Source organism: Cydia splendana, chromosome 21 (assembly GCF_910591565.1).
Source record: "Cydia splendana chromosome 21, ilCydSple1.2, whole genome shotgun sequence".
Taxonomy (NCBI): Eukaryota; Metazoa; Arthropoda; class Insecta; order Lepidoptera; family Tortricidae; genus Cydia; species Cydia splendana.
The window spans coordinates 10213612-10240006 of record NC_085980.1 but is presented as its reverse complement, the minus strand read 5'-3'; the positions used below and the strand labels follow the sequence as shown (position 1 = coordinate 10240006).

At 38.7% G+C, this 26395-nt stretch overlaps 1 protein-coding gene and 1 long non-coding RNA gene across 4 annotated transcripts in view; both read right to left on the bottom strand.

Annotated features, from left to right (window-relative positions):
• Positions 1–26395, bottom strand: part of LOC134801070 (uncharacterized) — a 105445-nt gene that overhangs the window by 76337 nt on the left and 2713 nt on the right. The window lies entirely within an intron of this gene.
• LOC134801030 (protein glass) lies at positions 502–24705 on the bottom strand. 3 transcript variants are annotated; one of them, XM_063773530.1, is made up of 10 exons: positions 24223–24705; positions 19336–19487; positions 18133–18323; positions 13885–14002; positions 5299–5451; positions 4261–4653; positions 2512–2729; positions 1492–1575; positions 1129–1233; positions 502–632 (listed from the first exon to the last, which is right to left on the bottom strand). In XM_063773530.1, the coding sequence occupies exons 2-10, from the start codon at positions 19441–19443 to the stop codon at positions 560–562; spliced, it is 1443 nt and encodes a 480-aa protein (XP_063629600.1). In that variant the 5' UTR covers positions 19444–19487; positions 24223–24705; the 3' UTR covers positions 502–559. The 3 variants fall into 3 exon arrangements, with proteins under 3 accessions (XP_063629600.1, XP_063629601.1, XP_063629603.1); XM_063773531.1 differs by having other exon boundaries at positions 13885–13999; XM_063773533.1 differs by having other exon boundaries at positions 503–632; positions 5317–5451.

Genomic DNA, 26395 nt, shown 5'->3' with positions numbered 1-26395 from the left:
AGTCAATGACCAAACATATATGTGTCCTTATTATCAGTCATCCAGTCCTTATTGTTACATATAATATGCATGGTAAAGGTGGTGGTAGATATTTAAACGCAATTACTTACATCTGAGAATGGTCCTTTTTACAGAAATAGGATTTTTCAGTTTGATATGGCCTAACCAAAAAAATTCGCCACATAAAACGTTCGGATCGCCACCGCTCCTCAATCCACCCAGAGGACGGCAACGTTTCATGATCTCCTTAGTCATAGGAATCTGGTGCTGGCGGGCGGTCTAGCAAACGGTGCTAAAGAGTATCCTCCACCTGCCGCAGAAGGTGAGACGTGAGAGAGACTAAAGTACCGAGATCCTTTCTTGTTCGTGTTGTCGCAGATGCCACAGCTGGTGGCGCACTCGCACGATAACCGAAAAGACAGTGGTAATAGGTGACGTATTAGATATCCCGTTCATCCCGGTTGCAAACTCAGTTACTCCTCCCAGGATCCACTACAATGACCCCCTTTATTAGTTAAGGTTAGAAATACACGGCGGAGGCGCCGCGAGTGGGCAAGTGTCAGCCGAGCATGCCGCCGGACATGTTCCCGTGAACACGCATGTGTCGGTTCAGATTGCCGGACTGCGAGAATCTGAGAACAAGTAGGTATAAACAGTTAAATGGAGTACCTTCCTGTCCGACCTAGTTGTAGAAAAATCTGCCTTTAACTATAATGATCACCGAAGAAGCTGTGGCAGCTATGCGGGCAGTTGATATGTGGTTGATATAGCCGATGGCCAACGGGAGGGAGAGAGGCATATATTTAGTTACAAATTTTATTTTCTAGGGGGAGGCAGCTGACTCCCCTTGGCACCCCCGTGCCTGTGTCCACGACTGCCGTGTCTTTAGCATATCATCTTAAACTTAATTCAGTGAATTCAGTCCTCCTTGACAATGCTGCCTCCCAGATTATTTTTGATAGGGGCATTTTGCAGTTATGTGTATGTCGTCAAAGGTTGCAGTTGTAATCGAAATCAGAATTTTTAAGGGGGGATCAGAACCGATATAAAGAACCCTGAAGAAACACACAATCAAATTTCCCCTCAATAGCAACGTTCATCGGAAAAAAGTTCAAATAACTTTCTTACCTAAGTAAGCATAGCTTGCATTGGTATGGCTTCTCTCCGGAATGTATCCGGAGGTGCTTCGTGAGGGTTGAGCTGTCTGAAAAAGCTTTTTTGCAGGACCGACATCTGAGGAAAAAGTGTTATGTTCATATTTTTGCAGAGCAAAAAAGATCCAAGTCTTTAAAAATCACCATTTGTACAACTTTCATAAAACTTGCTAGAGAGAATCCGTAGAAAAATGTTACTTCTTAATTCGTAATAGTTCGTAATTAGTTCGTTCCTTTTATTCAAAACTTACCCTACTTACTTGTACCTACATCCCACTACGCATTACGTGTTTACGTAACGTGAAAGACCTTGATAAGTTTTAAAATAAGTACTTACTGATATGGCCTTTCGCCGGAATGTGTCCTCATATGCGTAGTTACACTTGAGCTTTGGCTGAACCGACGATCGCAAATAGGGCACCTGCAAAAAAAAAAACAGTCATCATTCGCTTGCCCTTATCCCATTCATTTGGGGTCGGCGCAGCATGCTGTCTTTTTCTTCCATATACCTCTTTCTCGCCCGTCATCTCATCATTATATAAAAAAACAACGGGTTGCACTCCGGGAGTGCCGGCAGAAGTGAAAACTCAATGACATTGTAACAGTTTTTCGATCAGGTCACGTGTCCGTGTCCGTCTTACGTCTTACGAATCTTACGGTCACGTGACCTGTCGCGAGTTTAACATTTTTTCCCCATCACAAAAAGTGCACAGCGCCGCTAAAGAAGTTTTCACTTCAAAAAACACAGTCTGGACATCTATATGTATCTCATACTGTTTTATATAGGTACGTAAATAGTAGTCCTTCATAGATAGCAGTGGACTGGCTAGCTCTGGCTCAAGAAGAATAGCTAAGTAGCAAGGTTCAGGTATTATAATAGTGTATAGTTAAAAGCGTAAAGAGACGTTCACTGATTGATTATGAAACTTTTCCTTTCATCCCTTACATAAAATGCATTTGTCCTGTGTAGTCATGAATTCATGAGCGGTCAAGTTCATAGGTCAAGTTCTCGATTAGCAAACTAACTTAACTTTTGTCCTGTATGCGTCCTAATATGAGTGCTCAAGTTCGCAGCTTGGGAGAAGCTCTTGTTGCAATCCCCGCACCGGTAAAGAGGCTCCCCGGAATGCGTAAGCACGCGCGTTTTGTACGACACACTACAAAGGGAGATAAAGAGAGGGATAAAGATAAAGAGCATCTCTTATCACTAAACCGAAAGGTTTCGGTCCTGTATGAGTCCTAACATGAGCAGTCAAGTACGCAGTTTGGGAGAAGCTCTTGTTGTAAACCTCGCATCGATAAATATGCTCCCCCGAATGTGTGAGAGAAAGAGACTGAGAGATAGGATGTCTCATACCTGAAAGGCTTCTGTCCTGTATGCGTCCTTACATGAGCAGTCAAGTTCGCAGCTTGAGAGAAGCTTTTATTGCAATCCCCGCACCGGTAAGGGCGCTCCCCGGAATGCGTACGCAGGTGCGTTTTCAGCGTGCTAGGCCGGGCGTAGGTCTTCCCGCATATGCGGCAGAGGTTGGGCTTCTGCTCGTCGTCTTCTGAACAACCGCTGAGTGCGCCAACCTGTATATTGTAGTATGGTTATTTATGGCTGGGCGTGTCGACAGAGTATCTTTTAGAGTGTCCATTTGCAGATTTTTAACTTTTGTCTTTAGATGTCAGCTTATTAGCGCTGTTTAAAAATGGTACATCTATAAAACTTCAGTCTAAGTAAAATATTAATTAAAACGCTCACCCGTGGGTCGATCGTGACTTTTATTCAAGTCAAAACAAAGTAGTAAACAAAGTTAAAGAAGACCTATAAAATGTTGCATAAAATCAATTGTAAATTGTGTAGGTATACTTAAAAAAGTTTGCGTTCGTTCGTGGAACGTGATTGATTCTACGAAATGCTACCGAAAATTGTTATTCTATAAGTAATTCTAAAAACTTCGCGAGTTTCAAGGGAACGTCTGGAAAAACAACAAAAATCGTATGGAGCGCGGGACTATATAATTTTTAGGGTTTCGTAGTCACCTAGAACTAGAAACCCTTATAGTTTCGCCATGTCCGTCTGTCCGTCCGTCCGTGGCTTTGCTCCTTGATCGTTAGTGCTAGAAAGCTGCAATTTGGCATGGATACATAAATCATCCATTGCGACAGAACGGTAAAGTAAAAACATAAAATATTATTTTTTAGGGTACCTCCCATACAAAATGATTTAATTATTATTTTTTGCTTTGTCCCAATAGTGTGGGGTATGGTGGGAAAGGCTTTCAAAACAAATAAGGGTCTCCAAAATCCAAGTTTTGATGATAAAAATCGTGAAACAAGAGCTTAATAAATATTTTCAATGAAAACTATAGCGGACGTGATGGGTCGAATTTTTGAGTTATTGCAAAAAATCTTATTTTCTTTATTTTCTTAGTAAAAAGACGTACAAAGCGCTGCAAAGGTAGCAGAGACAGAATGGTAAACTATGAAACCCTACAGTGAGCATGGCCCGACATACTCTTGGCCGATTATTTTATATGTAGCTACTATTACATATAGGTACATAATATAGGTAGGTTAGGACCTACTCGTACAACCAGCACTACAGAAGCAAGTGTACCTAAGCGACAAAATATTAAGAAAAGAAAATTTAGTTAAATACTATAAATTTTAGCGACAGATCATATATCATATTAGTATGTGCTCTGGTTTGCCAAACACGTTATCCGACTAGACATAATATAATAAATGCCATTGAGCGTTTCTTTTATTTTTTGCCATTTTTTATAAATTGTGCCCTTTTTGCCACTTTTGTGTTATTTTTCTAGTCAGGATCGCGAGCCCTTTTCACCCTAATAGGAGAAAAAAAGTGTCCGAAAATTTCCATACATTGTTCAGACTTTCCTTTTTGTTACCGCCATACAAAGTACACGGGGGAATGGTAACACAATACGAAAAAAACTCTGGGACATTTTTTATCCCATTAGGATCGAAAGAGCTCGTGATTCTGAGTTTGAAATAACACAAACGTGGCAAAAAAGGTCACAATATATAAAAATGGCAAAAAATAAAGGAAACGCTCCACTGATTATGTGTACCTACCTACATTGTTTTATCTTACCTGTACTTTCCCACTGGCATTAACACACGCCGTATACGCGTACTCCTGCGAATGCATCTGTCCCTGATGATTCAATATGTACCCATTCCCTATCTGTTCCTTCTGACTCTCCTGAACAAATATCCTAGACGGCGACCTCTTTAGCGACTGCATCTTTTGCCCAGCAAAGTTCTTCTGTTGAAACAGATAGTTGTTTTGTTTCTGTGCATTTTGCAGTTGCAGAGGTTTGAACGAAGACGTGGCTGTGATGAGAGGGTCTGATTGGTTAGGTGTTCTGAAGTCAGCGGTGAAGGAGTACGTTGCTGCTGGGTAGGAGTTTGGGCTTATCATGTTCTGTGTTTGCGGGTAGACCACGTTCACTGAGGGCGGTGAGGTGTTTTGGTTCCATTGGACCTGTGGAGAGAGAGAGAGAGAGCTTTTAGTGCAAAGCACTTTACTATAGAACGAGATTGAAGCCAACTTTCACAAACAAGACTCTTTCAATCTATGAAGGACTTTTTAAATTCCCAGATCATTCCTTATAAAAAGCGTTAATGTATTCATTACAATAATGACACGTGGCGGAGCTCTCAGGGGTCCTTTTATGGGAGAGTCTATATACATACCCCGTTATTATCAGCTTATTATAATATTACTCTGTATACTCTTAGTGTTATCACAATTTTTGTGTACCGCTAATCTTAAAATAAGAGTTCAAGCGTTTCACCAGACTACTTTCATGGATACAATTTTGAAACATTTTAGTTAATGGACGTCCTGTTTTAATTTTCTGTGGTAAAGGTTAAGTAGAAATGTCTATCAAATAACCGAAAACGGTAGATAAGTATCAAAACTATTTCCAAAATACGTGTCTAGAAAGTGAAAAAAATAGTGAATATGATCGCTTTTAAGTTGGAGGTAAAATTTCTCCGCTGTTCCATGCGCTTTGCGATTTATGCGAATGCTCATCATGCGGCTCGTGTTGTTTCTTGTGGACATTTATGTACCTGAGGTTAAAGTTAGTCGGAAAGAGTGCTCCGGTAGCTTTGGTGGTGGTACCTGTGGATCCTGTAGTACCTGGGAGCAGAGTTGGTCGGGCGGGCAACCGTGCATAGTCATGTTCATGGACACGTTGACGGACATTGTTGGGAAGAGAGGCGCTCCGCCGTAGTGCTCGTAGTACGGGTAGCCGCTGCCGCCGTTCACCATCATCTTAACAATAGAGTAATACTTAATATTTTGCTTTCGTAACTTTTTATCGAAAATTATTTTCGATACCCATGCTTAAGCTTTTATCGTTGACCATTCGCATCATCATCATCATCATAACTTAAGAGCTCTGCTCTTGTCGATGGAGTAATCGCCAATCATTTCTTTCTTGTGCCAGTCTTTTAATTTCCTCATACGACGCTTTTTAGGGTTCCGTAGCCAAATGGCAGAAAAGGGAACCCTTATGGATTCGTCATGTCTGTCTGTCTGTCTGTCCGTCCGTATGTCACAGCCACTTTTTTCGGAAACTATAAGAACTATACTGTTGAAACTTGGTACCTATTAAGTAGATGTATTCTGTGAACCGCATTAAGATTTTCACACAAAAATGGAAAAAAAAACAATAATATTTGGGGGGTCCCTATACCTACTTAGAACTGAAACTCAATTTTTTTTCATCAAATTTTCATGGGTATCTATGGATAGGTCTTCAAAAATGATATATTAGAGGTTTCTAATATCATTTTTTTCTAAACTGAATAGTTTGCGCGAGAGACACTTCCAAAGTGGTAAAACTCCCCCCCCCCCCCCCCCCTTAACTTCTGAAATAAGAGAATGATAAAACTAAAAAAAATATATGATGTACCTACATTATCATGCAAACTTCTACCGGAAATTGGTTTGAACGAGATCTAGTAAGTAGTTTTTTTAATACGTCATAAATCGTAAACCGCAATTTTATTATGTTACTTGCTGCTACGGAACCCTTCATGGGCGAGTCCGACTCGCACTTGGCCGCTTTTGACCATTCTAGCGACCTAAAACTCGAAGAGTTGTTTTATTAACAGCCTCCAAGCCTAGTAATAGATATAAAGTACTTACAAATCAATAAGAGGCTTTAAGAATTTGAATGCCGTCCCGAGCAACCTAATCCAAATAAACTAACAAACATTGTGAGGTTTGTAAGTTTAAAAAAGTTTACAAAAATCGAAATTGCTATAATTGGGATATAGCTCTTCCTACAAAATTTTTACTTACTTACTTACTTGGTTGGCGCGGTGACCCAAAATGAGTCTTGGCCTCCAACACAAGAGCACGCCACTTTGATCGATCCAGAGCGGTATCCCGCCAGCTTTCGCCGACGCCGAGCTCACGGAGATCTGCCTCCACTCTATCTGCCCAACGGTATTGAGGACGACCAACAGGACGGCGTGCAGTTGGTCGACCCAAGTAGGCCCTTTTGGGTGCCCGATCTTCACCCATCCTTTCGAGATGGCCAAGCCAGCGGAGACGATGCGCTTTGGTCTCCCCTATTATGTTCGGCTCGGCTATCAGATGTTCTATTTCGGCATTCTTTAGGATCCTCCAACTGTCATCGTCTCTTTTGACGGGTCCCAGAATCTTCCTTAACACCTTACCTTCTGTGACTAAAAGGTTGTTCTCCTCCTGGAGTGTTAGTGTCCAAGCCTCACACCCATACATCAGAATGGGGCGGATCACGGTCTTGTAGATCCGTAGCTTAGTACGTCTACTAAGAAGCTTGGACACCAAAACCTTATGGAGCGCAGCACTGCAGCGTAAGGCGTTATGAGTTCGGATGTTGATTTCGTCCTCCCTTGTATATGTATCCGTGACAGTGCACCCAAGGTATTTAAACTTGGACACACCTTTGTAAGTGTTTTCACCCACAAGTAGGTTCTGTCTTTGGGTGCGACTGTCCCTGTACCGCTTCATGTGGAGGTTTCCGATTTATCATGGTTGATTTTGAGACCCACTTTTGCTGCTTCTTGCTCCAAGATACTTGCCGATATTTCTACCTCTTCACGGTTTTCCCCTAGCAAGGCTAGATCATCCGCGTACCCCATCAGTCTATGCCTTCCATTCAGTTCGACTCCAATGTCAAACGTGAGTAGTTTTCGGATAACATGTTCCAGAACCAAATTGAAAAGCATAGGGGACAGGGCAGGGATGTTGCGGATGCAGATTTTTTGACATCCGCGGATGCGGATATTTAAAGCCTCACATCCGCGGATGCGGTTGTCAAGATTTGGTACTTAAAAAACGTCAAATATTACATATTTAGCATTTTTTATTTAAAAAAAACGAAACGTTTAGTAGTTGAGCAAGAATATAGGTGCGTTTTATTTAATAAACAGTAACTTGGTCGACTTTTCGGGATCTAGACGATTTCGTTATATATTATGACGAAATTACCTAGCACTTACGCCGCCGGCGCCGCCGCTAATACGTTCCTGTTACCTACTTGGTCGACATCCGCATCATGCGGATGCTCCGCATCAATTTTATGCGGATGCGGATGCAGATGCGGATGTTGAAAATAATGCGGATGTTCCGCGGATGCGGATGCGAATATCCGCAACATCCCTGGGACAGGGCATCGCCTTGCTTCAGACCGGTACTCACCGTGAAAGCAGCCGTCAACTCATTACCAACTCTACGCGCATTTGGCTTTTACTAGTGGCTACTTGGATCATATCTACAAGTTTTGTCGTATGTGCTATTAAAAAGGTTAGAACCGTACGCCGTAACCGTTCCGCAAGAATCGATAAAAAATGTATGGGAATGACAGGTACCGTAGATGAGTCTGTCGAAAAATATTAACGAATACAAAAATGTTAGCCAAGTTGCAATGTTGTAACGAAACGCAAAACATTCGTTACCAAAATTCGATATCTGCCATACATTGTCTAGCCAAGTGACACTTTTGACAAGCGAAATCGAATCGTTATCGCCTCCTAGGTGTCAATATCTAGCGCGAGCTATCCCCTTGCAGATAACTTACCGAAGCACAAGAAAATACCGAATAATAGTGTTTGTAAATTAGAATTTGTAATAAAAAGCATACTTCAACATTATTGTGGGCGGCGAACAACGCGGAAGTGTCGCTTAGACGCAGGCGCCGTCTGAAAAATCGCCTCTATTGAAACTTGAAACTGCTTAGGAAAGGACTGCCCTTAGCTGGTGATCTTATCATGTATGCTACGATCAAAGGATTGTGGGCCGTACGCAGCATTTCACCCAAAGGATCCAATGTGACCGAGGCGCTGAATATCTACCTATCTATAGTGACAGTGTCATGGAAAAATGGATTATGCACCCACAAATGCAACACGAAACAATGTCCCTACAAAGGTAAGAGTGAGTCAATAACTTATCCCTACTATACCTACTAATAAGTATATAAAATATGTTATTAATGCTAAAATAACTAATGTGTTCCTGTTACGTCATCAAATATAAACCGATGAACGGTGTAGATTAAATTTGGTACCCATATACGCAATGGCAAGCACTTGTTTTTCAATAGGAAAGTGAATTGAATGTGTAAAGGCAAAGGTATATAGGTAAAGGCTATACAAATATAGATAAAGACTCGGGAACAAAAGTTCTTCACACAAATAAATGCCCTTCCCGGGATGCAAAACCATCACCTTCATAGGCAAGGTCACTAACAACTAGCAATATTGTAGTGTCATCCCATTTTCTTAAATTGATTTGAAAGGGATGAGACTACAGTGTTGCTACTTTTTAATTTCTACAATTTCTAGTCGGACTCTACAGTAAGCTCAAGAAGACTTGTGTTGTGGGTACTTAGGGTACTTAGATAACTATATATAGATGGTCAAACCAATTTGTCAGTCAGTAAGAACCAGGAAAACTATACTCATACTTATCTTTTGGGTGCTAGTACTGGTATATGACAAAGCTAGTATGATTCTCTCTGTCTTTGTTTGAAATGAGACATTCCTTTGACAAACTATACTTAAATACATAGACAACACCCATGACTCAGGTACAAAATATCTGTGCTCATTACACAAACAAATTTCCTTACCGGGGATTCAAACTCAGGATTATCAGCTTAACCGGCAGGGTCACTAGTCACTACCAACTAGGCCAGACGGGCTGTTGTCATACATATACATTATCAACCATATTAATGAAACTTTTTCATATTATGAAACATTGTATATGACTTCTTTTGGCAGGCGCAGATACAGTCAGCTGCAGAGAAAAGGTCCCACCCCTGCATACAAACTTCTATGTAGTGGTGGTACCTTTTCTCTGCAGCTGACTGTACTTACACACTATATAAAAATAATCATAACATGTACTTACACAAAACATTTAGTTTTTTTTTGTCATATGACTGGTAGAGAATAAATATTATAACCAAATGTTACAGAGTTTGTTGAAAAACTAAGCATTCATTTTGTTTCAGGTGACTTGGATATTCATTGCAGCCTTGGCATATGAACCAATACTTTATGGTGCTCCAAAGCCAGGGTCAAGGGAAGAAACTATGTCACATGTACAACCACAAAAATATATTGAGTGTTGTTTTACTATTTTAAAACACTGTACATAATATATGTACAAACATGGCTACTGATTTCATGCTGCTGGCAAAAAATACCTGCTGCATCTTTCATTAATAGATTTTCAATAAAATAAATATAATTTAACTTTTTAACCCAATCATTGTTTCATTTATTTATGGCATTTATTTATGGTGGTTACCACCTTAACTTATGGTATGCTTAGGAGCAGATCTGCTTCCATGTACTTACCTATATTCAACTTTAAAAAATGCAATAATTTTTAAAAGTTGTCTTTGTAAAACGACCGGTCTGGCCTAGTGGGTAGTGACCCTGCCTGCTAAGCCGATGGTCCTGGGTTCGAATCCCAGTAAGGGCATTTATTTGTGTGATGAACACTAATATTTGTTCCTGAGTCATGGGTGTTTTCTATGTATATAAGTTTGTATTTGTCTATATAAGTATGTGTATCGTCGCCTAGCACCCATAGTACAAGCTTTGGTTAGTTTGGGGCTAGGTTGATCTGTGTAAGATGTCCCCAATATTTATTTATTTATTTTATTTTATTCAATTATGATTGATATATAAATTACAAATTTTTGACAGGAGCATACAAAAGGTTAAATATGAACAGCCAGTAGCTTAGTGGGTGAGATTACCTTCCCAAATTTCCATTGACTATAAATAATAAAGATGTGTTTAATTCATTTTTAACGCCTCACTCACTTAGGTATTTCTATTACTGAGTAAACAAAAATCAAAGACAGGTAGGTAATAAAAAAATAATATTAAGTAACACTAAGTATGATTTATTAGTTTTGGTTTCACAGGCAGCTTTTATCTTATCTAATGCATCTTCTTAGTCGGCGTCTTCATTGCTGAAGGTCGTGTCTAGTTTGAAGAGTTTCCTGCGCGATGTACCATGCTTTTCCAAGTGTTCCTGTCCTCGGCGATCTTAATAGATAAATCTAATGCATAACATCTATGTATTCAATGTCCGCTTGACTTTTGATAATTTCGAAAATGTTTGAAGTCTATGAAGTAAATGAGTTCACTGAGGTTACACTGATTTGGGCAAACCTGTCCACAATATCACTTCACGGTTTGAATCAATACTAACGCTTAAAGTATTGTCTCTTCTGGTCAAGTAAGCCAGCAGTGCACGTCCTTAGCACTGGTAACTGCCATGAAGGCGTCATTGCAGCGGCAGCTCTGACTGTACGTGCCAACTTGGCGAGAACTTCTCAGCGTGGAAGAAGAGCCCGCGGAGCCGCTCTTGCCCGCTCTGGCTGCGTCGCCGCCTTGGTTGGGGCTGCGGGGACGACGGCTGTCTGAAATTGTTAAACTTTAGGTCAAAATTATATGCAATTAACAACGCACTCTTCAAATATTACACTATATAGAGTTATTTTATCACGAAATTGTGATAAACTAAGTTAAACAAATACCAAAATATTTAATTTGCTTACCGATAAAACAATTATTTTCTCCAAAATTAGATTCGCTGTTCACTTGATACTCTTGACAGCTGACAGATGATGTTTCTTGACGGTTTTGAACGAGAACCACAGACAAAAATTATTTTTTACCGACTTGGCGCGTAGAATGAGCGTTAACTAAAAAGATTGCCTCTTGGCTAGGTTATTGTAAACATTATCGACCAGTCGCTTGCGATCGTAGAGATCGAATCGATACGGAGCGAATGTAATTCGGCTACGCCCCCAGATCTTCCTCCTCAAACAAATCATGGAGAAAAAATGGGAGTACGCTCAGAGCATCCATTCGTTATTTGGGGATTTCACAAAAGCATACGACAGCATTGACCGAGGCGCCCTCTGTATTTCATTTTGAGAAAGTTCCATATTCCCAAGAAACTTGTAGATAATTATGATCCAAGTATATAGACAAAAATTTTAGCAACACTATAAATAAAGTCATTACGGTAGATTTTTGTAAAACGTAATAAGTATAGTATCTAGTCTAGGTAATCCGTTCAAACGACCGAATTCGAAAAATGCTTTAAGAAGTCGTTTCGTTTCGTTTCATTACGATACCAAAAAACGTCGTATCGTACCGCTGTGACATCTTATAAGCATAAATTGTTCGAATCGGGCCGAAAGCCAATGGCGCATAATATCAGAAGCTTACGGAATTACTACTCGCTACGTAGAATGCTGGCATGCTGCTACGGGTTAATAATGCTACGGCCCTACGGCGTAGCATTCGGAGAGATTTATATTATTAACGTGCCTATTAGAAGTACAATCGGGGACATTCGCGGTGAACCACCTTATAAGGGCAAAATCGTTTAAACGTCTTGCAGACGGTCGATATCATAAAAGTGATGACCAATAGCATATATGGCACTTAAAAATGTGGGTGTTGAAAAAAAACCGGCCAAGTGCGAGTCGGACTCGCGTTCCAAGGGTTCCATATATTACACAATTTTTAACAATGAATTTTTTTATGTGAAACATGAGTGAAATCTCTTTAAAAAATCCGTAGGGGTCGGATCAAAAACTGTAATTAAGTCCGACTCACGCTTGACTGTACATTTCTAATAGGTTTTCCTGTCATCTATAGGTAAAGACCTATTTTATGTATTTTTTTCAAAATTTTAGACCTAGTAGTTTCGGAGATAAAGGGGGGGAATGGTAATTTTTTGCCTATTTTCTTGAATAACTTCTAAACTGTTAATTCGAAAATTATAAAAAAAATATATTTGAGATCCTTACAATAAGCTCTTTCATTTGATATGTAACATGACATAGTTTGAAAAAAAAAAATATTTTTTATTTTTTCATTTAGTCCCCAAAAGTGGCCCCCATGTTTAAAATTCATTTGTTTACGTTACATGTCCGTATTTGGGTCACAAACTTACATATGTGTACCAAATTTCAACTTAATTGGTCCAGTAGTTCCGGAGAAAATCGGCTGTGACAGACGGACAGACGCACGAGTGATCCTATAAGGGTTCCGTTTTTCCTTTTGAGGTACGGAACCCTAAAAAGGTTAGCTCAGGTGAAGTTTACTGCCGTCCATTGTCTTTGTGAAGGCCGCCATTTGCAAATTAAGATAAGGAACCCAAAATGCATCCTAATTGGTTATCTTTATGGGGATGCGAAGCTTAGCCTATAAACAACAACAACTAATAAACAGTCCTTACTACTATGCTATTGTTTGTCTCATTACCTGTTTTTACCCTTTTCATTATTAAGATAAAGGATCCTAAATGCATCGTAATTGGTTATCTCTATGGGAGGCGGAGTTTAGCTCGCTCGTAAGAATCGAGGTAATTTTTTTCTGAAGTGATTCACCGGGAATGTACCCGATTGTACTTACATATTATTTATTTTATTTTATATATTTATTTCAGATAACAAGATCCATACATTGCAATAATTACATACATAATTAATACAATAAATTAAATTAAACTAAAACTATTTCTTAAATAACTAAATTCCTAACAGCACTTTCATTAGCGTTTTAACACTTTTAACCACTGTTTATGATTTTTCATGAGTATCTTAGGTAGGTATTCGTTTAGTTAGATCTAGGTTCTCTAGGATACCCTACCCCCTATTGTAACCCTACAATTACCATGAATCGACGAACGTCTTGCAACTTGCATCGGAAATTAAAAATGATAAACTATGATTTTGAGTAAATCGCCTATTTTTCCAAATTTTAACAGACACATTCGCAACTACATATTAATTAACACAAAATGATCCAAACTTCAAATTAAAAAATCCATATCGCATTTCAATCTCCGCCGCTATGAAAATACGAAGCCCCGAAATTCCCTCACAACTCTAATTACAATTATTATTTTCATACTTCCCTTACCCTTTGTGCGAACAAGATGGCTATAAAAATCTGACATTCTGACCTACTCTCGCCTAACGTTATTCCAAAACCTATCAAGTCAAGATTCCAAAGTCAGAAAAACCACTATAAATACGCTCTCAACATTGTCGTCACGGAACTCACGGATCACTCTTACCTAACACTGGTTAGTCTTATCGCTTGAGCTCGGTAGGCAATAGGAACCCTTGCCAAGGGGGTGAGAGTGTGAAAGAGACAACTATACCTGTGGGTGTACAGTTTCGGCGGCGCAGTCCCCGTGAACGACGGCATGCTTGAGAGAGAGCAGGACGTCTGCTGCATCGCCGCCTCCCCTTTCGCGGCATTCGCTCCCGTTGTTCCTGCTGAGCGGAAATGAAATAATAGTGTTTGTTGCTGTGTAGTATTTATGGAAAATGGTGGCCGGAGGAAATGGGTGGATGGAAAATCTCTTACTTGTGTGTATGTAAAGGTATCGGAAATATTTAGTTAAAATACTCACAATTTTAAATACAGTGAAACCTGGTTAATTGGCACCTGGATAAATGAAAAACCTCAATAATTGCAACCAAAAGTCCGGTCCCGGTCCCTTGAGACCAAAAGGCCTCTATAATTGAAATTTTGGAACCTCTATAATTGCAATTTAGATTTTAGTGCTTTTCGTAATTTTGCCTCTGTAATTGACCACATCGCGACTAAGACCTCTATAATTGACACTGTGCTAAAAAAAACCGTTATTTTTGCTCTTCTTTTTACCTCTATTATTGAAACGAGTCTTACTTATTAACTCTGTAATTGAAATAATGTAGTTGTAGACAGCAGAAACAATATTTTAATAGCAATGATCATTTTATTTATATCTTCATCCAGAATTCAATTTATTTATTGGGTATCTACCACAGCCTGTAGTCTGTAGTAGGTGAATTAGTTTTGATTGAATCAAAAACAAAGGATGCGTTCTTCTACAATTTAAGGGATTTTTTTAAACCCAAATGATAAGAAAATAAAGTAGTAATTAATGTGTAAAAGTGCAATATATGTAGGTATAGACCAGAAACCCAGACCGTAAGTGTGTAAATCTACTTTCAATGGTTATTTGCACCTCCATAAAAGAAATTTGTCAGAACGCAACCTCTATTAATGAAAACCTCTATAATTAACACAACCATTTTTTGAACCTCGTTAATTGACACGACCTGCTTAATTGACAAAAAATGGCCGGTCCCTTGAGATTGCAATTATCCAGGTTCCACTGTACCTACGCCTAAGAACTTTAAAATAATAATTATGGCTTTTCATAATTCTACTCAACACTACGTCCTGTAGTAGTATCGCGATCAATATCTACATTTTTTTCTTCTACTGAAATTTGATAACAAATCAAATTATTTTCCAAAGATTATGTTATAAATAGGTTTTCCGTCTAAACCCCAATGACGGCAATAAGTACGTATATGCCCTATGCAAAGCGCACGGTCAACAAATAGTTATTTGATCAGGTACTTACCCTTTTTTTTCGTTTTAAAATGTTATAATTGAGTGCCTGTACGCTCATATCCATATTATTATAATATTTTTTTTATTAATGTTTTATCTCGTGCAAGTGAAATGTAAAATTCTTAATGAGATTAAATGATCTTAAACCTTAATAGTAGTTTATGTGACTGCTACATAATGAGAGGCATTAAAATACGAGTGTGGGTTTAAGAAACGAACGTTAGTGAGTTGCTTACTAGGATCACACGAGTGTTTTAATGCCTAATAATTATGTACAGTTACATACACTACTTTATCTAAACACATACTTAAAACTAACTAAAAGATAAATTGTACGTCAAATGGCGGTGAATGAAAACTTTTTTCACGCATGTCACACATTCGTAGTTTTTTAAAATTCCTAGACAAAAGAATGAAGTCCCTATTTTCATGTCACCCTAGATCAAATATCGTGCGGTTTATATTTAAAAAACATACTAAATTGACGTTTCGTATCGTTAACTGTTTTAATATCTATGGATACCTACTAGAATAGAGACCTACTTACTTGAGTTTTGACTGCTGTTCCAAATTTAAACTCATAACCTACAAAAATCTATAACGTTATGTACATTAAAGTAGAAATTTTCCTACTACCACAGATAAGAAAGTTCTCATCGTAAAATTGGTTGTAATAAAGCTTGTCATTTCCTACGGTTTCTGAACGCATTAAAGAGCACTAATGACATGTGTGTAGATAAAATATTTTAACACCTTGACCGCTGTACAATATTAATAATTATGCTCAATCATAATACTAATTTAATACTAATGCTCAATCGTAGAAAATCGGCGGCATTACATCAGCCAGGAATGTATGAAACAACCAAAAAAAATTCGCGATTTCGGCATTGTTCCTATAATGAAAGTTGACACCTATAAATTCACTATGCACAGTATGGCTTTTGAAAAAAAAATCATTTTGTGTTACAGGCTATACATATTAGGTACTTACTCACTTGCCTTGGGCCTGATGGAAACCATATTTTTACCCAAGCCAGGGTGCTCAAGTATCCTTTAAAAGTACTTTGTAATCTTAATACACTAGTCCACTCACTTGTATCCCGAGCAAGTCGAGAACGGGAACAAGGAAGACACCGGGTTCAATTCCAGGGGTGGTAATTTGAAGGGTTCCATATCTTCGCCCAAGCCAGAGTATCCTTTATATGATCATTGACACTTTCAGTTCTCAGTCGTTTTGATAATCCAGGAATCTTTACATGATCTTTGACATATTGAGTTCTCTGCTTTGATATAAAAAGGTGAACTCGTATCATGAGCAAGGCGTATCGGTAACAAGGAATCCAGCGGGACAAATTCCCGGTGGTAGTTTGAAGGATCCCATGTCTTCACCCCAAGCCAAGGCATCCTTTACATGATATTTTAATAAAGCTCCCAGCTTCTGTGACTAGGGGCTAGTAGGTTTTTACTTGATCGTGATCGAAAACGGTTAACCAAATTTTTATCAGTCAGCAGGTCGATTCGAGCGGCGATAGTTTGAAGGATCCTATATCTTCACCCCAAGACATGGTATCTTTTACACTAAATTCTCGGCTGCTTTGAGACACTAGGAACTACTCATCGGGTGCATCGGGTGGATGTGCAACTGAGACAAGCTATGAGATGCATAACAGGAACCATCAAGAGCACCCCCGTAGAGTGGCTACCTGTGCTGAGCCACATAGCTCCTCCGCACTTAAGAAGGCAACATGCTTTGGTCCGAGAGGCTCAGAAGATTCTGGCCAACCCAAATCTACCCGCCTACGACGATCTCAAGAACCCTCCACCCAACCGGCTGATTTCACGTCAACCGCCACATAAGACTGCCTCGATACTCTTAACCACCTCCTTCGACGTTAATGAGAGATGGGCCCACGAATGGAACGAGAACTTGCCCGCCAACCTAAGGACAAACATCGACCCTCTAGAAAAACCAGCAGGCTTCTCACTACCCAGACGAAATTGGTGCCAGTTAAATCGCCTACGAACGGGTTGGGATAGAAGTCGTGAGTTTCTGCACAGATGTGGCTGGAGAGAGTCGCCAGCATGCGAATGCGGGGCTGCGGTGCAGAGCATGGACCACATTATCCGCGAATGCCCACTCACCAAATACCAGAGCAACCCCGGGGACTTGTTCACCCTAGACAACAATGTCACCCAATGGATCCAGCAATTGGGCGTACTGCTATAATATACTATACTCGTATATCATATTATGAACGATTGTATTTTTGCCATACGAATAAATAAATAAACTCACTTTTGTATCCTACCCTGAGCAAGGTGAGAATGGAAACTAAGAAAGCGAATTCCGTTCTAGCGGAAATATTGAAGAGTCCCATGCTTTCGCTTCAAGTCAGGGTAATTTTTAACGCCAACCCCAAAATTCTGCGGGAATTCAGCGGGTCCAATTCGAGCGGTGGTAGTGAGAAGGATCCCATGTCATCACCCCAAAAGTAGAGTATCCTTTAATTAAAGTTCTCTGCTGCTTTGATACGTACATCAGGGGCTACTCACTTGTATCCGGCAAGGTAAGAACGGGAACAAGGAAGGCATCAGGTCGAATTCTAACGGTGGTAGTGAGAAGGATCCCATGTCTTCACCCGAAACTAGAGTATCCTTTAATTAAAGTTCTCTGCTGCTTTGATACGTACATCACGGGCTACTCACTTGTATCCGGCAAGGTGAGAACGGGAACAAGGAAGGCATCAGGTCCAATTCTAACGGTGGTAGTGAGAAGGATCCCATGTCTTCGCCCCAAGCCATGGTATCTTTTATAAACTAGTTCTCTGTTGCTTTAAGACACAACGGATTGCTTTTCTATCCCAAGCAAGGTAAGAACGGAAACTAAGAAAGCGAATCCCGTCATAGCCGAAATAATGAAGAGTCCCCATGCCTTCGCCTCAAATCAGGGTAAACTTTACATGAACTCTGACATAAGTATTAAATTATTTCTCACTTGTATCCTGAGCAAGGTGAAAACGGGAACAGGGAAGGCAGCGGGTCCAATTCGAGCGGTGGTAGTGAGAAGGATCCCATGTCTTCGCCCCAGGCCGGGTCGCCGCTCACATCGTCCGCGATGGCCGGCGCGATGTCTCCTAAACCGTTTAGGTCCTCGCCATTTTCTGTGCAGCAGTTGTCGTTTTCCTGCTGAATAGACATAATTTTTGTTATTGAAAGGGAATTAAGTAACTAGTTTGCACGTCACAGAACTATATGTAGCAGGTCATCATTGTATCTATTTGAACTCATTTAGGGGATCAGCTATCAAGACGTTGACGTTGTGTGTTGCGGTGAGTTGTACTGGTGGATTAACTGGCAATAATCATTCAGGTTTCGCAGTGCTGTAGTAAGAGACATTACAATAAATCAGGTAGTACAACTACAAACCCAAACTATTAGGGCTTCCTGGAAACATATATTCATGCCATGGTAATGTAGGTAAAGCTCTACATACCCATCAATAGTGGTCGAAGTCCCGCAGCGATGGCTTCGAGCCAGAACTTTGGGTTCTTGTTGGGGACATCTATAGTCCCGTGTACGAATGGTGTTGGTTTCTTCATACCTGGCAACAGTCTTTCAACCCTCGCTACGGCGGTCCGAGACAGCGGCGTTACAGCGGATCGCACAGCTATTTAGAACCCGAACTGGGGGTTGTTGGGATCATCCATGTTACAATAGCACATACCTGGCAACTGTCGTCCAACTCTCTTGACGGTGCCTCGTGACAGCAACACTGTTGCAAGTCGCACTTCGAACCAAAACTGTGGGTTCTTGAGGTACATCTATAGATGTACCGTGCACTCTGGTATCATACCTGACAAAAGTCTTCCATCTCTCTCAAAGGCGGCTCTAGACAGCACTGCAGCGGGTCGCACAGTTTGAACCCGAACTGGGGGTTGCCGGAAACATCCATATCACAATAAGACTTACCTGGTAACAGTCGTCTAACTCTCTTAAAGGGCTCTAGACAGCACTGTAGCGGGTAGCACAGTTTGAACCTGAACTGGGGGTTGCTGGAAACATTCACACAATAATAACACTTACCTGGCAACAGTCGTCCAACTTTCTTAAAGGCGGCTCGAGACAGCGCTGCAGCGGGTCGCACAGTTTGAACCTGAACTAGGGGTTGCTGGAAACATCCATGCACAATAACACTTACCTGGCAACAGTCGTCCAACTCTCTTAAAGGCGGCTCTAGACAGTGGCACTGCAGCGGGTCGCAGCACAGCTCGAGCCCGAACTGGGGGTTGTTGGGGACGTACTCCATGCCGCGCGCACATCGCGCCGCGCAGGGGCGTTACTTGGGCATGCCTGTAATGTACGTATTTATGTTTAGGGATGCTGTGGGGAGATGCCGGGTCGCTATTATATAAGTAGGCATTTATATAGCGGTAGTAAAATAACATAATCGTATTATAATTAACTGGGTCATAAAGATTACAAATAGAAATATCTCTCACATCTCAGCAGTTACCTGTAGCCCGAGCCTGTACCTATTACTTTTTTCTACTCGCTGACTGTAATGTTTGAATTAAGATTTCGTATACCAAACTTTAATTGAGTATTTTTCATGTATGGGCTCCCAACTCAACTATTAGTATTCATTTCGAAACGATTTAGTCAACTATAACGACATTGACCAATCACAGCTCGCCGTCAAGAGGACGAAACAAAAGGATCGCTCAAATTAATTATTTATTTTAGGTTGTATAGTAGAAACAATTGCTTCAGAAACGCGCATGTGACAACCTTAATATAGCAACATCCGTAGACTACGAAAACAGCTTAGCATTGCTTGTCACTCCTTAAGCTACGGTGGCCAAAATCGAGAAAAATACTGTCTAAAAATTTAATTTAGCAAGGAGCAAGTACCAGGGCCTCATGAGTTAGGAGAAGGTGTCGTTCATCAACCCGCCGGGTCCCGCCGGCTGGGGCGCATACGAATATGAAGGTATCGCGGCTGCTCGCGTATCTTAGCTGTTTTGGTTTGTTTACCTATATGATTCTACTAGAGTCTTGACTTGCCAAAAATTGTTGACAGATATTTCGTTGTTGTATTACCAATTGTCTATGATTTAAAAAAAAGCTAATAGTCAGTTGTCAATTTATGTCATTCATTCAAATTGTTTGCGGTTTATAAGGGGTTTATTTTAAATAATATTAATCATGTCTATACTGAGTGAGGTTCGCAAACTATTATTTAAGCTCGTAAATAATTACGACAATGTACGATGTCGACGTGTAGCGTTGTATAACGAAAAAAAAACTGCAATGTTTACAACTCCGAAACAAATGTAAACAAATTAGGAGGTTGGTGCTCTATAAATATTTTGATATTTAGCATTTAGCATATTTGGCATAGTACTTATGTATTTGTTTTGGTGATGGATTAATGTTACGGTATATCGAGCTAGTAGGTCTTATTTACACTATATTTCATATTTCGCCTTGTTACAATGGTATATGGTGAGAAAGTGTTAACATATGTGTTTATCGTTGACTGTACTTTACATAGTGGTAGAAATTATGCGAGCTGACTTTGAGTGCACGTCAACGTATATTTAACTTATATCTCTAGGTGCCTTACGTGTGCATAGAAATTCAAAAATATTTTCTAGTATCAAAACTATAATTCCTACTACACAGAGTGTGACCAGCCCAAGATTTTTTTAATTTCCCGCCAACATTTGTGTAATATTTCAGTAGCCAGACTCTAGTTTAAAGTATTATTTTTGTTGACTCGTAGGAAAAGTATAATCGATGAAATTTAGTCACCTTCACCTGCAATAATTTACGGGGTGAATATATGGTCACACTGAGATATCACGGTCGCATTTTTGACACTTGTACATAACTTTAATGAGCATTTCGAGCTGTTTTATGAAGTCCGTTTGTTTTCTATTAAAGATTACAGAGAACATTTTTAAAAACAACCTATTATTAGTTATATTAGTACCTTCAGTTCAACAGTATTCCTTGACCGTCACACAGTCGCACAGGTATTACTGCTTATAGATTTCATGTACTATCGGGTGCAGCGACGGTTGAGCATGCTACAGTTCGTTTTCAAATGCACCCCAGACGCGGTCACTTATTTACATTATCCACCAATCGGAACAGTCCAAGATTTTTGACCAGTAACTCTAAATATTTAATATAAACGTAACGTGCCTAACAATACGGTACAATTTACAACGGATATGAAATCGAAAGGAGTAGTTTTTTTTACTGTAAGCATAAGTAAACCACCAAGAAACATCTGGCTAGTAACACTCACTTAAAATTGAATGCATTCTAATGACCCAACTCAAATTCCTTACCTCGCAGTTTCGGTTCTAAAATTAAATCTCTTGACGACTTGTCTTTATTCTAGCCACCTTTTTTATAAAAAAATTGAGTGCTTAACGAGTTCAACAAAAGCCAATAAATAATACTATTGATGTGTTTAATTTATATTTATAATAAAATATAAGAATAAAATATACTTAACTACTTTTATAATAAATATTTAAGTGGGGCACCCATACAACAAACGTGACTTATTTGCCGTTTTTTGCGCAATGGTAAGGAACCCTTCGTGCGCGAGTCATCATAATTCAGTTGCCAAATAAATAAATAATTGGTAGCTGGTTCGTATTGAAATATTTTAACGCTTTTGTTGCCAAAGTAGGTATTAATTTTAGTACCTATTTCTATTTTTTTAAGCTACTGCATGAAATCCGATTAATTAGTTGACCGGTTGAATACGTGCCCAAAAAAAAGTATGGGTCATTAAACAATTTAAGATTCATTTCAAGCGGGCAGATGTTAAGTTAAGACGCCGCACGGTCTCAGCACGCAAAGTGCGCAAAATTAAACAATCCTGGACAAACATTATGGCTATTAAAAAAAGTTTCCAAGTATTTTTGGTCGCACAATTGTTTTACGGGCACCAGATGTGTAATCTTTCTAACATAGAATGCCGTTTAAAATGCAACTGATAGACTGATAATGATGGTCAACACGTGTTTGGGTTGGTCAGGTTAGAACCCAAAAACAATACCGATGCAATATACTTATTGCACGACCGTGATTGGTTGTAATACTTGTAATATAAGGAGGCGTGACGTTTTAAAGTTTTGGGTGCAAGCGATTTTCGTTGAGAAATGCTCAACCGTGGCTGCACCCGATAGTACCTACCTACTTCTGAAAAAAAATTAATATGTTTAAAAGCATTTTATTTTTTGTTACTTACATGAATTCTACTAGGATATTTGGGAAGGTTTTTAATTCATAAATCACTTTCTCTCGACCGCAAACTCATTCTTCAAATCCTTTTACACCTTGACCTCTGTATTCATCACAATACAGCATAGTCGGGGATCACAACGTAATGGTCCTGGTTCACCTTGGATGATGTGCTTAGTTGCGCATAAACCCAATATCATGGCAGGTTGCGGTGTCCGGTTTACTTCCCGAGCCTCCGGCAGGATATAACGAATTTTCTCAAGTCAACGTCTAATTTTGAACAATTTGAAGTGAATTTTAAAGCATATGATAAACGTATCAGCTCTACCGTCGCTAATAAGGTCTTTACTTATGATAGAAAAAATTGTAATGAAATTGTAGACACGAAAAACTGTTTGAACTTGAACTATCACTATGTTCGAAGAATTGATTGGTATCGGTATTTTTCATGGCAACAGTGGGATAAACCACTAAAATTTGTTTCTGTACGAAGCGTTTTTCATATAATGGGGTCGCTTAAAAAACGTAGGTGCGCCCAGTTACTGAATTTTCAGAACAAATGTTTTAATTAAATTTAATGCCTTTAAATTTTGATAAAAGACACAGGTAATTCGAGTGTGCTACTTAGGTACCCAACATTTTCGTTCCCAATATTTCCTGTTCCATTAATTTTATTCCTCACTTTTTAAATATGATGTTCCTTTTTTAATATTGGTTATTTTTATTAACAGTTTAATTGCTCCCATTTAATTAAAAGTTAATAATTTCCGAATGATAAACCAGTTCACATTGCTATGTGATAAATTTCAAAATATAGATGGTCAAGCAAATCTTGTCAGTAGAAAAAGGCGCGAAATTCAAATTTTCTATGAGAAGCTATCCCTTCGCGCATACATTTTTCAAATTTGCCGCCTTTTTCTACTGACAAGATCTGCTTGACCAACTTTATCTAATTAATCGTTTTAAAAATGGCAACTTTATTGATTTACAAAAGTTGGAACCAAATGTGGTGGCAATATTGACAGATCAAATCTAGCGTCACTGTCAGCGCTAGCCCTTGTTACAATAAATTGTTAATCCACCATGGATATTGGATATCTTAACCCCAGTATGCACTTTATAATTATAAAAAAAACTTAATATTACTTAATTGCTTAAATTCATTCCATAAGACTATTCGGGGAATGAATGATTGTCTGTCCCTGTTTTTACAACATGCATGAAATAAAGCACCAGAAGATTAATAGAGAAACGTAGACAGAAGTTATTTTAGACAAAATTTCTATTTTAAAACCCGTATAAAACTATAAAGAGTAGGTAATTTGATCGTGACGTCACATGCTTGTGTTTCATATAATTTCCATAGCAGCAAAATCGTTTTCACAGTTCGAAAAAAGAAACTGATTTGACTAGTAGTCAAATACCCTATTGGTCTAATAGGTATTGTTCCGATTACTGATCTTCTTTATTATTGATCTATCTGTGCATTTGCTTTATATATCTTTGTATTCATTCTGATTTTTTTATCCAATGATCAAAATACCCATCATCCACTAACGCCCACACAAAAATAAAGGTAGTCCGACCGGTAGTTTCAAATAATTTGAACTCTCCGGATTGTCTTATTGAGAATTCCTTTTTTGGTTCGGCGTTAATTAATTAAAGGTTCAGTAACTTGTTTAACTAATTATTAAAAACGAGTATTGGTTTTTACGATGTGGTGCTGTCTGTCACATTTTAATTAAATTATTAAAAGTCTTAAATAGCCAATATACTTTGTATACTCTTATTTTAAAGAAATTGTGACTAAAATACTAACCTTTTAAACAAGAAAATCCAATCACAAACTCCAGGAAACAGTTGCAACTTCAATAAAATTTTATCTACACAAATCACTGTATCACCAAACACCTTAGCGCACTAATTAAATTAAACATATCGGTTAAAGCATGCGCGTTGGCAACACCGGCGTTCGATTAAAAATATATTTTTCTTTTTAATTAGCATTTTGACGGACGAACCCTTACAGCCAGTGTTGGTGACTAAATGGCTATCATCCGAGTGTGCTAAGTGCAACCCGCCCCTGCCGTAATTGGCTGTTTGTATCCAACCCCTCGGCTGAAAAAAAACATGACATATTGTAGCGCGGGAAAGCTGTCACCGCGTATCGGGTTAACACGGCGGGCGTTGTTTTTGTGGCAACGACCGTTTAGCGATCTGATACTATTTAGATAAGTAATATGGTGAATAATTGCTACTTAATCGTCGGTGTTGATTTACATGATGATAAGTGCGTATGAGCTTTGATCTAATACCTCCTCCCACGGTCTATTTAATAATTTAAATTATAAAACAAAAAGAACAATATTTTGTATAACAGCTTTAGTAACTGCTGCGTTCAACTTTTATAAGTAATAGGTATATGAAACATCATTCAATCAATCAATCAATCAATCAATCAATCATTTATTTGCAGATAAAACATAGTAGGTACAATGCATGCAAATACAATTATATTAACATTACACCACCGGTAATGTCAAAATTAATTACAAAAATCAAAAGAATAAAAATCCATTACAATTAAAACCATAGTAAGAAATAAATTAAAATCGATATGTCATTAATTCCTTGCAATTTTTTGGCGCCCAACAAGGGACTTCAATTACATTACATTCAATCATAAAACTGTCGGTATTTTACATATACGATTATCGTAATACTACTAGAAAAAAAATATTAAGGTTTCATTCGAATACTAAGTGTCAAGCAAATTATTGTTAAGTCATCGAACGTACATAGATCATCAATTAACATAGTTTTAATTAATGACACCATAAATACTGAATGAACCATATCCGAATGTCGAAGAACATGATCCTAATATCAGTTTCGATTAGGGATGTGCAGTCAGCAGTGCACCGGCCACCCAGGTAGAGGTAGCGATCAACTCAATGATGCGAAAATAAACAGGACACTCGTACTGGGGTTACCAGCCGACGGAATTTTGACATTGTTAGGCAAACTTTGAGATTCCTCATGAAATAATAGTGTCATTAAAAAAAATCTTTAAATAACCATTAGATTAGCGACTTCGAGGTGTCAAGGTGGAGTAGGTGGAGGTCATGTCATTTTGTATAAGTATATATTTTTTATTTTAACAAGATATTTCATGAAATCTACAAAAAATAAATTATAAGCTTAATATTTATAGACGGTCAAACAAGTTTGTCAGTAGAAAAAGGCGCGAAATTCAAGTTTTTTATGGGACGATAACTCTTCGCGCCTACATTTTTTAAATTTGCCGCTCTTTTCTACTGACGGAAATGGCTTGACAGAGTTTATACTTAAAAGTACTTAAGTTTATTTTATTTTTAAACTTCTTTTTTAATTGTTTTGTTTTGTAGGTGGCAACTCTACTGTCAGTCTACTCGGCGCATAATTTCAGCCGAAGTAATAGTGATCTCCGGCTACAAATATTCGTTACGGATCTTGAGGTCAACTTTAATTGGTTTTTCGGAAACAATGCGCTTTTGAAATAATTGCAATGACAGCCTAGCTGAGTATTTGGTACTGCTATGATTTTTGAAATGGACTTTGATAGGGTATTTGACTGTATTTAAAACTAGCAAAAAGCAGAGCTTTGTAAGGGCTCGCGGAGTTTTTCTACCTATATAGTTATAATTACTAAGGTAGTTTAATAAGAGATTCATCTTAAAAAACCGGACAGGTATCTTTTTTTCCGATAACTTAGAAGTTTGAATTTTTCACAGCTTTTAAGACCTTATGCTTTAATTTCAACTCGATACATCCACGCGTTCCCGAGATAAAAGGTCTTAGTAGACAGACGGACGGACAAAAAAGTGATCCTATAAGGGTTCCGTTTTTTCCTTTTGAGGTAAGTACTGAACCCTAAAAATGATATGATGTGATATAAGGGATTCTGTCCGTCGCTACCTTCTGGTCCCGCTTAATATGAAATACGAAACCAT

What these genes read in the sequence shown, in the direction of transcription:
- LOC134801030 (XM_063773530.1), bottom strand. Translation starts at nt 19,443, where the DNA reads ATGGAGTACGTCCCCAACAACCCCCAGTTCGGGCTCGAGCTGTGCTGC. An exon ending in AGTTGGACGACTGTTGCCAG is followed by an intron (nt 18,324 to 19,335) that starts GTAAGTGTTATT and finishes ATGTCTATTCAG; the next exon opens with CAGGAAAACGACAACTGCTG. An exon ending in AGGTACTACAGGATCCACAG is followed by an intron (nt 4,654 to 5,298) that starts GTACCACCACCA and finishes CTCTCTCCACAG; the next exon opens with GTCCAATGGAACCAAAACAC.